We start from the raw sequence: 19,066 nt of genomic DNA on the forward strand, positions 1-19,066 counted from the left end.
CAGGGCCCAAAGGCATGGAGGTCTCCCACACACTATGCTGAACAAGGCATTAGATAACAAGACTTAATTTGGGATTCACTGTATTATTATTTTGTTTGTGTAATTGAGGTATAAAACTTGTATAAATTGGTATCTTTTTTCTTATAATACTGATTCAAAAACCTCACTCTTGATCTTTATTATGCTCTGTTCTTATGGTTAAAAAAAGAATTGTAGTGGTTTATATTTGACCACTGCTTCATTTCCAAGTTGTATAGCAGAATGTGATGCTCATCATCAGCATAAAATTACATGATATTGTTATTGCAGGTGGGGGAGGTGGAGGTGGTAACGGTGGCATGACTTCAGAATACGTGCGCCAGGAGTTGCGTGCAATTGTAGGAGCCCGGCAGTCAAATGGTGGCAGCAGTGGGGGTGTGGGAATGACCGTCAGTGGGCAGCAGCGGCAGTTGCAGCTGGGTCCTGGCCAGTCTGTGTCTGCTGCAGACCTGGAGGCCTTTGGCTTTGTTTGTGAACCGCCATCTACAGGTATGTAAATGGAGGGAGCTGTGTGAACTCTCTACACTGTCTGTAGTAATCATATACAAGAAGGCCAACCTGAAATTCCATTTACAGATCTCCCTGTGGACCACTTCACTAAGCAAAATGTATATTGAAAGAATAACATTGGAAAAACAGTAGAGTTTTTTAAAAGTTATGTATTTAAGTTTTTTTAATACAGAACAACCTTACCAACTACAAATTACTCTCCGTTATACATAATACATTTGTCTAATCGGTGTACGCATAATTTGAAACATTCTTTATACTCAGCTGCAGTGATGTCCAATAGCTCTTCTCTGGCTGGTTTTTTACCAATTCTATTTCACAGAGTCAATGTCCTTTCATGAAATATCATACAAACCTACATCACGTGAATTATATGTGTTAGGCAAGGGAGTTGTGCCATTTTTTGACAAAATCAGGCTCACTGAGGAAGTCACATGAACAGGAGCATTGTCTTGATGGAAATATAAGTTCCCTGTCTACACAGATTGATCCTTATTTGACCCACACTGTTATGTGATCTTCTCACACTCCAGTACAAAATCACAATCCACTACCCCTCTCCATTGTTGTTTAGTTTCAGGGCTGTAACCATAGTGCCCTGAATCATCACCAGTAATGATCTTAGCAAAAGTTCTGGAGTGGTTTCGAGCTGTTCTTTCAAAGCACAGCATGCTTCCACCCAATGCTCTTTTTGCTGCCAGTCAGAACCTGAGTCTTCTGCTAAAATTCAGTGAACCAAGCTCCAAGACAATCCAGATAGCTGCATCATGTATTTCATGGCCCATCATTGGTCTTCAAGCACAAGTTTACAAATTTTCTCAACTTTCTATCTTTTTGGGCAGTTGACAGACATCCAGCATGAGACGTGTCATCAATTAACATATAGCCATTTTTGAAACTTGGAAACTACTACAATTGAGTTTGTCTTACAGTGTTACCTAACATCACGACAGTTTTTGTAGCATTTTTTCTGGGCAGGAAGTAAAATTTTGCTGTTGTGCATTATTCATTACACTGTCTTCAGAAAAATTTAGGATAAAGCAAAACAGCTGCAACAAAAAATTGACTACAGGCAGACAAAACCTTCCCTGGCAAAGCGAGAGGCAGTAGTGAGCTCGTAGAGAATTTTCTGACACACGCCTTATGAGGAAAATGGATACCAGACAAGCTCCTCCCAGGGCAATGTTATTCTGGGAGTTTTTGGATATTCCTTAATATCTGTCATCTCCATGAAAACTTTCTGGCAGGTGAATCAACACTTTATTTTTTGGATGCAAGGAACTGCTGAACCAGTCAGAAGGCACCAGTATTTATCCATATCTTAATATCTAACTACAGTTTGACGTTAAAAGAACACACACACACACACACACACACACACACACACACACACACACACACACACACACATTCATGAAAAATTTAAAGCTCTGACTGTAAGAAAAAGAGCGAAAAAGAGAGAGAGAGAGAGAGAGAGAGAGAGAGAGAGAGAGAATTTTTTGATTTTATGGAACTGTGAAGTCTTTCGTGGCCACTTGTCAACAATTTGCCTGTTGGCTTCTGTCTCAGGTTCTTCAGCCAATGTTTGATAATTTTTCTGACTTTTATCAAACATCATTGAAGAATCTGAGACAGAAAATAACAAGTACTTTTATATTTTGTTTGGTGCTGAGAAAGAAGAACTAAAGAAATGTGTAAAATTAGTCCATAGAATGTTGTCACTGCCATTGATACTTTTGTGAAGTTCTGATTGATAGATGGGTCATTCCAGTTAACTTACTTCTTTTCTTTTTTGCAAATGAGCAAATGGTCCCAGTTTTAAAGTTGTTCGTCAGTATAATAAAAGTGTAGTCCTCTGTGTTCTGCTGAATCACAGAGCCTGCTGTTTTCCTGTATGAATTACTTCATTTTGTAGGTAACTACAAAGCTTGGTTCATTGTGTTAGTAGATGTGGATAATTAGGTACATTCTGCAAAATCAAAGATGTACTAACATTCTTTAAAACTTCCAGATGACATAAGTAACCAACTGCTGAAAACTACATACGTAAGTGGAATTTATAGCCCCTTCTGTCTTTGGATTGGTTATACACAGGATTTCAGTTCTTCTAGATAATCCTTCATGAGCAGTTGCCTCTTGCTTAAGTAATCTTAAATAAATGTGATTTTGTTGGTGTGCAACTATCCTCCTGAGAGCATGTCTTCATGGACCATAATCAGCAAATATTTTTAGCGGCAAAACAGGTGTCATATAGCAATTTGTCAGTGGTGACAATAAAATTATTTTCTCAATGCTGACAATACATCATTTTCTTGAACTACATTTGTGACATGGTTAAAAAAAAAAAAAAAAAAAAAAAGCCATCTTCCAGTATATCTGCTGAAATTACAATCCATCGAATGACAGTGAGATATTTATTTAGGTGCTTTTCCAGAAATTGAGACATATGAATTACTAAATTCAATTACATTTTCTTAAAGAGAATGAGTTTGTATGATTTGTATCTCTTCAATTTCATTTATGTTTCTGAGCACACTAGACAAAATCTAGTCACCCTAGGACATGTAATGCTGACACTGTGTAACAGTGAACCTAGTCATAATAATGGATCATTTCAATGAGAAGGAGGGTCTACAATTTTTCAGTTATCTAGCCAAAGCCATTTGTGCATGATTAGATCCCACAGGACTACCAAATTGCTAGGATTTTGATTGCTGCATTCAACACACTGTTCTGAATAGAAGGAGCTTAGTCACTGAGACCATTGAAATTAACACTGCAGTTCATGTTCACTGTGACCTGAATCAATAGGACCAAGTCATGGTATGAAAAACGTCCCCAAAAATTTAACAGAACCACCTCCAGCCAGAACTACACCCTGCACCCACTATGGTTCAAATGCCTTGTTGGGCTTTCGGTGTACTCAATGCCTTACATCATGCAAAATCATGATTTGTTGGACCACAAGAGCCGAAAGAGTCTATGTACTCTCCAATTTTTGTGTTGTTTGGCCCATGTATGTGCTGCTGTGACCACTGACCTTTTGTGAAGTACAGGACTTCAAAATTCCGTTGCCTGAAACCTTGGAATTTCCAGAAACTGGTTAGGCAGACCTGAGTTCGCTGACAGTAGCAGTTTCTGTTTGGTTTAAAACTGAGTGTCATTGATAAGATGAGACACTTGTGTCCGATCCCTACTGATTAGGATCTTTTTATTAACACCGTTCTTAAGCCCATTATCTGGCTGCAAATGGTACACCATTCCTTGTAGACTGTTGGACAATCTATATTCTTGGAGTAACAAATTGGCCAACATCATGCTTGGTATGATCGCAGGAACATCCAAATGCAATGCTTTTACATTCCTGGAATTAACATTTTCCCACCATTTGTGACGTTTTTGGTCATTCCCGTCAAGTTTCCTATGTCCACAATGTTAATTCACACCCGATTTTGCGTCAACATTTTTGTAATTTTCCCACAATTTATTCTTTATGAAAAAATGTTTGTGGAAAAAAACTGACATAAAATGACACTGCCAATATGTTGGCCATCAAGTAGTGTTTACAAATGTTATGTGGTTAAGTGTCTTGACACCATGGTGCTCTACTTGGCAGATTTAAACTGGTAAACATGTAAAAGTTGGTACAATTTGTGCCATACCTCCTGCCACTGTCAAACTCTACTCTGGATGGTGGCTGTTAGGTGTAACAAGGTTTGTACAAATAAAGATATCATGACAAATCACAACCATTTCAAAACTCTCTCTAGAGAACTTCATGAATAGGAAAATAAAAAAGTATATGTGTAAGTGGGTCTACGAAACCTACATAAAAATGACACAACTTTGTTGATGCACGGGCAGTGCACAAACTTCTTTAAGAATATCTATGATCAAAAAAATTTATGACAATGTGAGATTGTACCTACAGTAAGGAAAGGTGTGGTAGGGGACCAGTACATGACACAAGAAGCCAGTGAGGTGTGGCACATGATGAAGACGAGGTGGAGGCAGGGATGACAAGACAGAAAGGAAACTGTTGTGCGCAGGGTGTAGGGGCCTGGCAGTTCCCCCTTCCCTGCCATCCACACCTCCGCATCATTTTCATCATCTCATTCGTTAGAGAGATTTGAGCCCACACAGAGGCTTACTGGCAATTGTTCTTGCTGTGAACTATTCACGACTGGAACAGGACATGGGGAAGCGGCAGTAATACACAAGGTACACCCTGCCTGACTCTGCAAGGTGACTTGCAAAATGTAGATGTAGATGCACCACACCTCACCGGCTCCTGTATCCATGTGTCATGTGCCTAGCCCATGCCCCTGCCACACTTCCCTCCTGAATTCCTATCCTGCACACCTGCTGCATCACTCAAGAGCTGCTAGCTACCCATCTCTATTCCCTCCTCCTCCTTCCCATGTCTTTCTCCCCCAATCCACCCCACCGAATACAACCCGTACTACCCCAGTCCAGCTGCTGAACTGCAATCCCAACGTAGTCTGCTCAGCCGGCACAACACCAAGTGCACAGGTTTGGCGTGTGCTGCTTGCAGGCGTGCGTGCATGTGTGTGTGTGTGTGTGTGTGTGTGTGTGTGTGTGTGTGTGTGTGTGTACGTGCGTGTGCAAGCGTGTGTGCAGTGTGCATGTGTGGGATTTGGGGCGGGGGGGGGGGGAAGGGGCAGGGAGAGGCTGCATTTGCACTGCAGCTCATCATCAGCTTTCCACCGATAGCTAACAAAAAATACCACTCTCTTTTGTATCTGCCTCTTGATGACTCAGTGCTTCTCCTATCTGGAGAGTGGTCTTCTTTTCTTTTCCCCTAAAGCATTACGTGGATGATGCGGAGTTTATTGATGCAGCAAGAGGTTGGCTCCAACATCAACCTGTACAGTGGTAGCATGCAGGCATACAGGCCCTCCCCGTAAGCTGGCATAAGACCGTTGAATGGAGATTATGTTGTAAAATAGGGTTTTGTAGTCAAAAGAATGCAGAATAATTTGGTGTATTGAACTTGGATAAAACTCATTTGCTTTCAGTAAAAAACGTTTTGCCCTGCTTATTGAATGCCCCTCATAGTTACCCCCTAAAAAAAGCAAACTGTTCTATTTTGAGCACTGTAGATGGTGTAGACCTGGTACTAGGAAGTCATGTGATCCACTGATGTACAATATGGCAGTGGAGTGGTGTGCATGTACCGATTGGCTGTCTGGAATCAGTAAAGCAAGATGGGTCGACATGGAGACATGACAGAATGGTAAAAAGGAACTACAGTGAAACCCCGCTTTTACACTTTTCAAGGGACTTCAAAAAATGGTGCAAAATGTGGAAAATAACATTTTAAGCTGTAAATGTACAGGATACCCCTCCCTACAGTTTCACACTTTATGTATGTGTATATAATAGGCATCAAAATACTCTTGTCTGGGACTTGTTTATTATCTAATAGAGATTTATTATCTAAAACAAACCACTGATACAATGGGGTCTGACAATTGGGAAGCAGAAACATTTGACTCAGTTTCATATCTCATTACCGATGTTTTTGGAATGCCTGCTGTCACTCATTATTTAAATGATGAAACACTGCATCAGTTCATATTTTTTGATGCTTAGCACAGTACATTTTGAGAATTTTTCTTGATATTGAGTGCAAATATTTACATTAAGTATTTTGTGTGGCGTTTGCATATGTGTTGTTCTGCATCTCTTGAACTGTAGTTGTCTTTTTGCGGTTATCTGGTACTGTGCTCCCTCAGTTATGCAGAAAACCATACACATGCAGACTATGACTCACTTTGTTTTTTTGTGCAACATAACAAAAAATATACACGTAAATATTGCTCATAACAACAAGAATAAATCCATGAAACACGTTTTGCTCAGCATGAGAATATATGTAATTCGCGCTGTGTTTAAACCAAAAACATTTGAGCAATGCAAATTGAATAAATGTGTCAAATAGCACTACAAGTGGCCAAAAGGCGAAACACATTAAATATGGTTCGACAGTGGTGTGATAATGATTACAGCAACCAACATGATAGATATTAAACTTCCTGGCAAATTAAAACTGTGTGCTGGACCGAGACTCGAACTCGGGACTTTTGCCTTTCGCGGGCAAGTGCTCTACCACCTGAGCTACCCGTGCACAACTCATGGCCCGTCCTCACAGCTTTAATTCTGCAAGGTTAGCAGGAGAGCTTCTGTGAAGTTTGGAAGGTAGGAGATGAGGTACTGGCAGAATTGAAGCTGTGAGGACGGGCCGTGAGTCGTGCACGGGTAGCTTAGTTGGTAGAACACTTGCCCGCGAAAGGCAAAGGTCCTGAGTTCGAGTCTCGGTCCAGCACACAGTTTTAATCTGCCAGGAAGTTTCATATCGGCGCACACTCTGCTGTAGAGTGAAAATTTCTTCTATGATAGAAGCAGTTTGTGCACAGCTCATGCACCAACAAAACTGTGCCATTTTTAGGTATGATTCGTACACCCACTTACTCATATGCTTTCTTATTTTCTTATTCATGAAGTTTTCAGACATGAACTTTGTAATCCCCCCTTCCTTCTGTCTTCCATGTATTGTCCACATTAAACAATGCCCAGTCCAAGTACTTAATAAGCAAAGTATTTTATGAAGATTTGAGATGAGTGAAGATCACAAAAACTTTCAAGTTTACTTAGCTTGTCATATTGAGATGGCCCCAGTTCTTCTTGTCTAGGGGTCTGAATCTTGAAGCTGAAAATCTGATATCATATCCTCATGGTTGGTTTGAACTAAATAAATTTGAAGATTATTTTCCACTGATTTTCTCACATTTTAGTATATCATACAGTGTTTTGATTTTTCACATTGACAAAGCCAAAATTACATTATTCACACCTATTATACAGAAATATATCCAATCACATGAGGCAAGCTTATGACTCTCGCACTCCGTTGAAATAACAATATTCCAAAGGGTTTACAATTTTTCTTAAAAATGAATTCCTACTAGTTTTCATTACATTATTAATTTCAGTTATTATGCATCCAGAAATAAACAGTACAGGATTGCTTAATTAGTAATAGAAATTTTAAGTGTGCAGGTATTCATAACTTCAAATGTTTCTAAAAAAAAAAAATTATTTTAACTATACATTCAGAACTAGTACTTATCAATTAGAACATTGAAACTAAAATATGTTATAAAGTAATTCATTTTTCATAAATTTTAGCTTGAAATATTAGTATACTGTATACAAAATTATATGAAAGTTTTCAGAAAAGCAAATGAGATAATATTAACCTGTCCAAAATTCGGAAAATAATACTGGTATTGACAACTACTGTTGAGGAAAAGTAATGCTAGAGGAGGATGTCTCGATACAAGTTTAAACTGAAATGGATATAAAGGCTAAATGTACAGGGTGGCGCACGAAATGTGTTACCATTTTGTTTTTGAATATAAACTTTATTGTCAATACAATCTGAAAGGATCATATACTACAATGAAGAGCCGTTCATGGATATTTGTTCTAATGCAGCACATGCTCAATATGTCCACCATTTCATTTCCTAACTTCCTTCAAACGAACACTGAAGTTAGTGAGTACCCTATGGCACATGTCTTCCGTAATTTCACTGCAAGCTTGAAGAATAAGTCTTCTGAGCTCCATTAAATCATGTGGACGTTTCAGGAAAATTTTTTCCTTTAGGTACCCCCAAAGAAAAGAGTCACATGGATTAAGGTCTGTACTGTTGGGAGGGCAATTTTGTCTGTCATTGAAGCGACCTGGAAAACTGAGTGATATGATCCGCATGTCGAAATGCTCGTGTAAAAACTCCAACACAGTGTTTGCAGTATGTGGCCTTGCTCCATCTTGCATGAACCACTGCATGTTTTAGGGCAAGGCAGTAGCAAGAAGCTGTGGAATGAAGCTATTGCGAAGCGTGCTCAAATAACGCTCACTGTTCACAGTTCATTCATGAAGCACTTGTGGGTTTTCAGTGGCCCAAAAGCGTACATTTTGTTTGTTAACATCACCATGTAAATGAAAATGCGTCTCGTCTGAAAATCAAACGTTGTTGAGAGTTTGTTCCCTATCCTCCGCCCACTGAGCAAACAGTAGTCTCTGCTGCTTGTGTTCTTCAGTGAGCTTCTGTGCACAGGTCATCTTGTATGGGTACATATGGAGGTCACTTTTAAGAATGCATTGAATGGAGCGTCTGGATATTCTCAGTTGCACTGCTGCCTTTCTACACGATTTCCCGGGACTTCTCTGTACAGCAACTTGTACCGCTTCAGTATTCTCCAGCAAACAAACAAGTTTAGGCCGAGGTCTCTTTGCTTCCAATACTGTTCCTTCCTGTACAAATTTATTGTACAACCTGTGGATGGTCTTCTTGCAAGGGACACATCGTGTGTTAAACTGTTGTCGAAAATGCCTCTGAGTTACAACAAGGCTTTTCGTTTCATGAAAAAGTAATACAATTGCCGATCGTTGCTGCGTCGTCAGTCTTTCATTGTCAGCCCAGGCTTACTAGTCTTATAGCGGCAGTATTGTGAATTACACGTCATTTCGTAACTCATTTGTTTTTCCAAGCTCCGCTGGTACTGGTGTAGAGATCCCAGCAGGATATATAATGTGCGTCGTAAATTGTGGAAGAAACAATTCACAACACATTTCGTGCACCACCCTGTAGCTTATTTTACCATGAAAACACACTTATGAAACTCAAGAAATCTTTTTTCCTGCTTTTTTTCATGATTGGTACATAGTCTCTTTGCTGTGTTTTATCTATCCAAAATATTAACTATTTGTCCTCATCATATTAATTCCATAGCATTATTGATAGGCTTCTGTTTAACTATAATTCCTTATTTAGAACCAGTAATGAAAATAATGATGGGAAAGTGTTTCTTTGTTGTCATAGCTGAGAATAACTTTACCAATTAATTCCCACAGGTACCAGTGACAGTCCTAAGCTATGGGGTAGCATTGGGTCAGAACTGAGTTCAGGTTCACCTCAGGCGGGCTTCTCTTCTTCCAGGGTAAGATTTTCAGTGAAGTAATTCAATCAATAAATAGTAAATGCATGTACATTTTTGCTTTACTTGCAGCAGTTGATTATTATATTTATATCTATGTGGCTCCAAGAGCTTTTAGAAAATCTGTCAGATCTGCATCTGATAATTACATAGCTAAAAGTAATATTCTGTTACTTCAGAATGAATGTTAATTTTTGGGAAATAAAAACAGCAACCAGTTGCCAGTTTCTGAGGCATGTGTGTTTGAAGCAGGCTAGTGTAAACACATAGATAAAAAATAATGAGGGGATCATTCAAAATGTTCTGACAGATCCCAAGGGCGATCTGTTTTCTGAGACAGTTTTGAGTGCAACTATTTAGCATTACTAATGTTAAGTATATCTCTGCGAGATTTAGCAGAATGTGTGACTTTACAAGCGATTGATATGAGAGTAGTTAGCCAGTCACAGCACAAGATGGGATATGTATTGGAGAGACTTTCAGTGTAGTTTTTGAGTAACAGGATGTAACTAAAGAGGATTGGTATAATCAGACAGTGGAAACTCTAGGTAAGAATATCGACAATATAGGAAAAGACAGATTACTACTTACTGTAAAGATAACATGCTAGGTTGCAGACAGGCATAATTAAAGAGACACTTACACATAAGCTTTCGGCCTCAGCTTTCGTCGGAAAAAAAGAACCACACACCATTCATTTACACAAGCAAGCACAGCTCACACATACATGACTGCCAAGCTCGGAGTTGACAGTTTTATGTGCATGAGTTATGGTGCTTGTGTGAATGAATGGTGTGTGGTTCTCTTTTTCCAATGAAGCCTGAGGCCCAAAAGCTTATGTGTAAGTGTTTAATAATTGTGCCTGTCTGTAACCTAGTGTGTTATCTTTATGGTAAGTAGTAATCTGTCTTTTCCTATATTGTTGAGGATTGGGAAAAGATTGTCTATATGCATCTACAGTAGGAATAAGTATTGCTTCTTGCTCATCATACATCAGAATAAGTGGTGGTTCTTGCAAATGTGTACATGATACTGAATAACAGCTCAAACTGTCTGGAACAGTGGACACCCTGTATCACTTATTGTTGAATACTGTATGGTGTATAATTTTTCGTGATTTGTGGTACACGATAGTTCCTGAAATCTTTTTGGTGATTCTATCCTGCAAGGACTTCTGAGTTATGATGAAAGAATATGTGACTGAAACACACGAAATGGTAATGCACGTAAAATATGCAGACAGAACAAGCAGAAGTGAGGGTTTGGGTTTTGAGACAAACAGTTGTTAACTTAACAGTAGAAGGTTGAAAACTGACAATTATAAATGTATGTGTGTGTGTGTGTGTGTGTGTGTGTGTGTGTGGTTTTTTTTGGGGGGGGGGGGGGGGATGTTTTTCATGGTTATAAAGAAATTGGTATGCTTCATAGAAAAAATTGGAGTTACTTTTCAGCTTTAGTAGACACTTCATTTTAGAAGTATGAAATTGTTTTTGAATCTTATGCAAGAAAGTTTGGTCATCTAATGCTTGCTGATGTTTTAAATTTTATGTTGAGTTTGCATGTCTGTGAGTTGCTATTTATAGATGTATTCACAAAATTTAAATGAGATGCATTTTACCTTTGAATATTGGTGGCATGAATATTAGTGGAATCAAATCCCCAGACACTGACATTACTTACCTCAGAGTCGACATGAAGATCTTTCTTCAGACACACACTACTGTTTTGAAATAGTGGAACAGCAGGACCGAGAGACGTGATCACAGTGAAATTTACTCCATTGATTAGGGACATGACACTTCATAAATGATTAGCATTACGGGCCTGTGCGTGCACTGTGACTGTGGAAATTCAGGATGGAATAGCACTACCATATGCTGCAATCAGATCCGCTAGATATTGTGGGGTGGAATGAAACAGTGCTTGAATATGCTGCTGGGGACTACTCTATCATGCGACTTGTAGGCACATTATCATGCTGCTTGTAGGCGCATCCACGGAGCATCAGCTGTGGTTGAGGAGGAGCTGAATGAACAAGTTGGTGACCGACCATATCCCAGATGTGTTCGATGGGTGACATGTCAAATGAACTGGCAAGCCAGGGGAGAGTGGTACCCATCATTCTTCTAAGAAGACTTGCACATTCCTTGCCACAGGCAGCCGGGCATTGTCCTTCTGAAATATGGCATGTAGAACAGCATGCAGGAGGGGCAGCACTTCAAGCTGTAAAACCTCACTGATGTAGCAATAGCTGTTCAGACTGCACTCAAGATGTAGGAGGCGAACTGGCACGTTATAGGCAGTGGTGCCCCAACCTATCACACTTGGCATTTGACGCTATGCCGCTCAATAGTACAGTCTGCTCGATTTTGTTGCACAATGGTGGTGTCAAACATGTATGCAGCCATTCCTGTAGGACAAGTTGAGGTGGGACTGTCTGAAAAACATTACATTTTTCCAGCATGCCAATGACAGTGTTCATCTGCCCCTTGCAGTCAGTGGCGATGGTGGATTCTGGTTAGTGGAAGCTGATGCAGTGGCACGTGTGCCACTAGTCCAGCTCGAGTGCTCGAATGTCGTGCTGACACTGTAGATCATTCTGTTCAGTCCTTTACGATCAAACAAAGAAGATGGTGGTCATCTTGTACTGTGGTCACACTGTTTTGTCCAGTACACTATTGACACTGTCTACGGCCCTCTTTGCTCCATGGCTACACATACTACTCTCTGTTGATGCAGCATGCCCTATGTGAGCTGCAGTGTCACGGAACAAAACACCCGCCTCCTAGGGATCAATCATTCCACCCCATTTGAATGCTTTTGCATGCCGATACTCCACTCTTTGATGTCGGTGAGGCATAGCTGCACCGCTTAGTACAGCAGCTCTGTGCTGATTGAATGTTGTGTCACACAAAAGAGGGCACTGTTGGCCTAACTGTACGTCTCTTCTCTGCCATCTAAATCATTTATTATGGTTCCTCTGTATACAATTCACTATGAAGTAGCACTGATTGAGCAATTTCACATTAGCAGTTTGAGGCAGAATTCACATATGTATTAGCATTTATTATAAATGCAAATTTTTCAGGTCCATAGCTATTGGAAATATTGTTGGAATGTAGGACAAGAATAACTTTGCTTAAGAGTCACACACAGGGTGAACAGTCTTTGCATGAAATTTTGAGTAAAATAATTTTGGTATCGGGTCGTGTTGTTATAAAACACTACAGCAACTAAATTGCTGGTGTTTTGACTGACCTGCTGCGGTCCTCTTCTGGGCGGTTAACTTCAGTCTCTACATGAACCTGTCATAGGTGACACTATAATTAAAGAAACATGATGATTCATTTGATAAACTCCATTCAAGCTTTATTGTCACACAACGGAGATGGACAGAAATGTCACTAATTACTGCAGTACAATATATATTGTCTGCAAAGCAAGCATTCCTTAGAGCATGTAAACTAGTCCTGAAATTCTTGTGCTTGGGTTTTATTAGACTTCAGCTGAGATAACTTTTTGATCTGTTTTCATTCAGAGCAAAATATTTTAAAGAATTTACATAACCTTTTCTTCCAAAAGACTTTCGATAAGTGTCATCTTATCACCAAAATAGTTCAACAATAAGTCAGAATGATTGGCAAGTACATACCTTCAGGAGGCGAAATTCAAGTACTGCTGATACGTGTACAAAACCACAAAATAACTGTCCTTGCTTATCAGTTTGTAGTTGCTACCCTGTCTTTCATTTCCATCATTGGATTATGTTTCTCAAACTGGTCATCAGTAAAAGCTCCGTATCTTTCTTGATGACGTGGGTTGCATCAGCCAGTTACTGTTTGGATTTTAAAATTTGCTTTATTCTTGCTATAGAGAACAAATTTCAAAATTTAGGAAATTTGTACTTGCTGTAACCTGTGATACAAGTGTACGTTACATTCACAGTATCAGTACGAAATAAGTTTCTTGATTTAATGGTATATGTCAATTGAGTTGAGGGTGACACTGAGTCATTTAAACTGCAGCAAATTATCATTCTTATTAAATTAGACATGGTTTTGAAATATTTGCTCTTTGCAATTGTTTCAGAATCCTACGGAGGAGTCTCCACGTCCAGCTGATCATAAATCGTCCCTGCTCCAGAAATTGCTGTCGGAATGAAAGCATGGTCAGAGCGGTGAAGATAGACTCAGGGAGACATGAGGTGCTACAATCCGAGCCTTGACGTGTGAGTGCGGATTTCTAAGTGTTTATCGCGCACTGCCACATGTTGGCTGGAGGCACAGTTCCACAGCAGACTGCTGGGTGGGGAAAAGTGGAGTAGAGGAGTGCTGGAGAACAGGAAAAGAACAAAAGTGCTCTGTTTACTGATGCTCAACGGAAGCAGTGAAGCAGGAAGAGAAACGTGTTCACCCAAGCATTTTTATTTGCTTTAATAAAGTGCATTGGTATTGATTAGTTCTATTTTAATATTTTTTCTCATTAAGAAATCAGTGACTGTTTTTATGAAATAAATTTGTATATTGAGAGTCAGAAATTAGAAATAATACTGCCACACTGTATTACAAAGGTGTACATCAAGCCTTCCGTGCTGCACTCTTCCATTTTTGTGCCCTTCCCCTTCACCCTTAAAAATATAAATAAATGAAAGAAAAAATATTTTAATCTTAAAATCAGTGTATGTCTGTGACTGGCTGTCATCTTCTGAATGTTTGCAGTGCACAGTATTGTTTCAGTGAAAAATATTCATGTCTAACGTGTGCAGCCCATGGAAGATGTAATGTGAACCATTTCTATGCCTTGACCACTTTCAAAATATGTTTCTTTTAGGGATATTATAATTTTCTGACACTATAAAATGCAAAGGGCATAACTTCTTGGAACATTACTTTTACCTTTATTATTATACGATTGGTAAAAGTAATTTAAGTCTCATTTTTTTGGTGTAGGTAGCAGTGATAAAATTTATCATCATGCTTTCTTTGTAAGTGCTACTTTAGGCAGTTCACTGATCAGTTGGGCTCTAGATCAAGTGCATTGACATAAATGGGTTGCATTTGTTACAGACATGTGAAAATTATTTTTGCTACTGGCAATTTATGGTACTATTTAAGGAAAACTCCAGTTTTGTTTATTGTTTCATAAATTTCTGTAAATTAAATTGTGTGTGCAACACTTATCATTTTTGTTTAACAGAAGGTTTAAATAAAGTCACATACTGCTTGTTAATTTCAAGGGGGAAAATTGCCTATACTGTGCATATACTGTGGCTTTTATTTTGGGGTAATCAGTTCTGAGGCGTAGTTTTATTTAACTCTGTCCAGAGGCATTGACCTGTTGATTAATGTTATTCCCAATGGTTTTATAAATAGAAGTTGCTATGCGATAACAGCAACAATACTTTTATAATAAAATAATTTATTTATTTGCATCATGTTTCACTTTCTGTAAATAAGTACTTTGTTGAGCCTTTCTGTGATTTACAGTGGAATCCACAATTCTGTAGCAAATGGCATTATACCAAATGAGTTTCAGACATGGATGTTGACATTTCTTTGAAGAACGTAATTAATGCATTTAGTTTTGAAAGTTTTACCTTTGATTCATCCATGGGGAAAAGGCAAATTAAAGCATAAATTAATTTTGTGAAGAAATGTTAAACTTTTTACTATATATGTCTCTCAAGATTTTATATGAACTCATCACATTTAGAAATGAACTATTCTGTGTAGTGTGTTAAAACTAATGTAGCAGTTTCATACTTGTCATTATTTGTTGTCTTAATAACTGTAATCCCACTACAAATTTCAGCACTCTCCCTTTCCCTTTTCTACGGCATCCTCAAGCTCTTGCTGTTGGAAAGTCTGTTGTTATGTGATGATGAAGTACAAAGTTGTTTGTTACAGTTATTCTGTGTGTTATTCTGCACTCTTGCTCTTCAAAATTGCAGCAGATAGGCACATGTAGATTAAAATGTGTGGTTTTTCCACCATATTTTTAAACACTTAGGAGTTGATGTAGATGATGGAACTGGGAAACTCTGTGACATTTTGTCAAGAGTGTATTTTTCTGTGAGCAAATGTGCAATTATCTTTTGTACTTGAGGTTGTGAACTATGGACTGAGGGAGTTTAGCCGCACTGTTCTGCTGAAACTGAACAACATTTCATGGTAACAATGCCTCTGCAGCAGTTGTTTTTGTTGTTATTGTTGTTGTTGTAATTATGAAACCAAAGCATGAATGTAAATGGTGTACAGAAGATTTAGATAAAATAAGGGTATGTAGTTAGAATTTGGGAAACCTTCACCCTTCTCCCCCTGTCCTAACCATCTCACGTGCCTCATCCTTCCCTCTCATTCTGCAACTGTCTTTGTTTCACACTCTCTTTTCCTGTTTGTTGATCTCTCTTTGTCTTTCTGTCTATGTCTTTAAGCTTAGGAAGATAAGGGATTCGTCTACATACCGAAGATAGTCAACAAAACAACTGAACTGCACCTGTAGATGTTGACAATAGGTAGGCTGTTTCAGATAGATGAAGAATCACCTACATCAGAATGTAAATTTGGTTAATATTTTTGTATACATATTCTTGAAACAGTCCAACACCAGTGAGTCAGCTCAGTGTGCGGAAGATGTTATTTTTACTCGCTCGCTTGGTTGTTACTAGCTGAGCACATGCGTGTAAAAAGAGATTGCTGTTTATAACTTTATGTGTAATTACAATACGTATTATTCTTATTATTGCAAATAATGATAAAAATAATATTGTAAACTCCTCTTTCGTAACTTGGTTATATGTAATTGTTCATTTTGTGTTGTGCAGGAAAGTGGCATGAAATAAGAGTGCCCCTTTCAGCAGAATGTACTTTGGATTTATTAAAGAGAAAAGTTGATATTTAATTACTAAATGGAGAATATATAAATATGTACATAGGAATTATTTACCTCGGTTGCATCATGTGTACACTGCTTTCGTGCAGTATTTCGGTTACTCTTCTCTGTTATTAGGAATTGCTTCCGTGGTTGCATTCACTGTCCTTGTATTGTTATAAATTTTCCTCTGTTAGTTAATGTGTTAAAATATTTTCCCATTGTGTTCACATCCCATGAGGTGTCATTTCCATTCTGGTCAATTTTAATTCAACTTTTCTGGACATGTGATTTAAATGTGTGCACGCACACGTGTAACATTATTTGAAGTTCCTGTAGATGATTTGTACATACATGTTTTTATTTTTAAAAGTGCTGTTCTGTAGTGAAAAAAAGATTATTTACCAAAATTGATTTTTAAAAGTCTAATTTGAGATGAGCTCATTTAGATATTACTTTGTTACCTGGCATTGTAAACCTGATGTGTATGCTGTTTTGTATATGAATTTCTTGAAACAGTACTCATGTTTTTAGTTTTTGCAAGACATATGTAGAGAGGCCAAGGAAAAGACTTTCTGCAGTGGGATTTTTATTAGTTATTATTAATAAATTTGATAACAATAAAGTATTGTTTTTCAAATAAGATTTTTGTGAAGGTGTTATTTGGTAAGTTCATTACAGAAACTTTCCTCTAAATGCCGCCACTATTCATTCCAAATGAAAATAACTTGGGTTTCAGGAAAAGGTAAAAGTACTTAGCATAGAATTCAGGCTATGTATAAACAAAGGTAAGGCAAAATTAATGGAGAGTAGCAGAAAAGAAAATTTGCACTTGCTTGATATAAAAACTGGGGAAGGTGTGATACTAGAAGTAGTGAAACAGCTCTACTGTAGAAAAACTAAGATTACATGAGGATGAGTGGGAGACACAAGATGTAGATTGGTACAGGTGAAGAAAGCTTTTTTTCCATGAAAGAGCGGTATTAGTGGTGATTATTCAGATGGGATTGAGGAAGAAATTAATTGTTCATTTTCTTGGGCCTCCACTTTAGTTAATCTGCAACTGAAAGACTTGGTAAATTGGAACAATACCTGGGCAAATAAAGATTAAAAATCTGTAAAACATTATTGAGTATGTTGGATATAGGAGGTATGCAGGAAAATGGATTAGAGTATTTATAATGTTCATTCAACCAGAGTAATAGCGAAGAGTAAAACAAGTTCATAACATGTTACTTACAAAAGAACTGATATACTGATTTTGTTCTTGCCATAGATCCTAAGGTAAATGGTGCAAAGGATGTAGAATTTTTTCAATTGCAAATTAGCACAAAATTTACCACAAGCCTGCAAATGTGTATGTATTAAAGTGAGAGACATAATTCTTTTGCTACTGTAGGAAACACTATCAAAAGAAAACGGTTTACAGTGCTTAATTACAAAGATCATCCAACAATCAGTTGGGAAAGTGACAGTTTTGTAGATGGTGGCCTTAGCAACAGATACTGTTAAACATTACTGAAAGCATTCTCGAGAACAATCTGAAATGTAATGAAATGAAATGAGCGTATGGCATCATTGACTGGGAGGGCCCCTATCTGGGGAAGTTCAGCTGCTAAGTGCAAGTCTTATTTCATTCGACGCCACACTGGGCGACTTGCGTGCTGGGATGGAGAACAACCTAGAAGAGATTGTTCGAAAGGCTACTCATGATAGAAATACACTCCTGGAAATGGAAAAAAGAACACATTGACACCGGTGTGTCAGACCCACCATACTTGCTCCGGACACTGCGAGAGGGCTGTACAAGCAATGATCACACGCACGGCACAGCGGACACAGCAGGAACCGCGGTGTTGGCCGTCGAATGGCGCTAGCTGCGCAGCATTTGTGCACCGCCGCCGTCAGTGTCAGCCAGTTTGCCGTGGCATACGGAGCTCCATCGCAGTCTTTAACGCTGGTAGCATGCCGCGACAGCGTGGACGTGTACCGTATGTGCAGTTGACGGACTTTGAGCGAGGGCGTATAGTGGGCATGCGGGAGGCCGGGTGGACGTACCGCCGAATTGCTCAACACGTGGGGCGTGAGGTCTCCACAGTACATCGATGTTGTCGCCAGTGGTCGGCGGAAGGTGCACGTGCCCGTCGACCTGGGACCGGACCGCAGAGATGCACGGATGCACGCCAAGACCGTAGGATCCTACGCAGTGCCGTAGGGGACCGCACCGCCACTTCCCAGCAAATTAGGGACACTGTTGCTCCTGGGGTATCGGCGAGGACCATTCGCAACCGTCTCCGTGAAGCTGGGCTACGGTCCCGCACACCGTTAGGCCGTCTTCCGCTCACACCCCAACATCGTGCAGCCCGCCTCCAGTGGTGTCGCGACAGGCGTGAATGGAGGGACGAATGGAGACGTGTCGTCTTCAGCGATGAGAGTCGCTTCTGCCTTGGTGCCAATGATGGCCGTATGCGTGTTTGGCGCCGTGCAGGTGAGCGCCACAATCAGGACTGTATACGACCGAGGCACACAGGGCCAACACCCGGCATCATGGTGTGGGGAGCGATCTCCTACACTGGCCGTACACCACTGGTGATCGTCGAGGGGACACTGAATAGTGCACG

General features: G+C 39.3%; 1 protein-coding gene across 2 annotated transcripts in view; it reads left to right on the forward strand.

The window, feature by feature from the left end:
• LOC124613917 (nuclear receptor coactivator 3) overlaps positions 1-17,088 on the forward strand; it is a 309,937-nt gene extending 292,849 nt beyond the window's left edge. For both annotated transcript variants that reach the window (XM_047142667.1, XM_047142666.1), the window contains exons 20-22: positions 310-528; positions 9,493-9,578; positions 13,665-17,088. In XM_047142667.1, the coding sequence (XP_046998623.1) occupies positions 310-528; positions 9,493-9,578; positions 13,665-13,736 (377 nt within the window). In that variant the 3' untranslated portion in view covers positions 13,737-17,088. The remainder of the gene's footprint in view (positions 1-309; positions 529-9,492; positions 9,579-13,664) is intronic.
• The last annotated feature ends 1,978 nt before the right edge of the window (positions 17,089-19,066 follow it).

This window comes from Schistocerca americana, chromosome 4, assembly GCF_021461395.2.
Source record: "Schistocerca americana isolate TAMUIC-IGC-003095 chromosome 4, iqSchAmer2.1, whole genome shotgun sequence".
Lineage (NCBI taxonomy): Eukaryota > Metazoa > Arthropoda > Insecta > Orthoptera > Acrididae > Schistocerca > Schistocerca americana.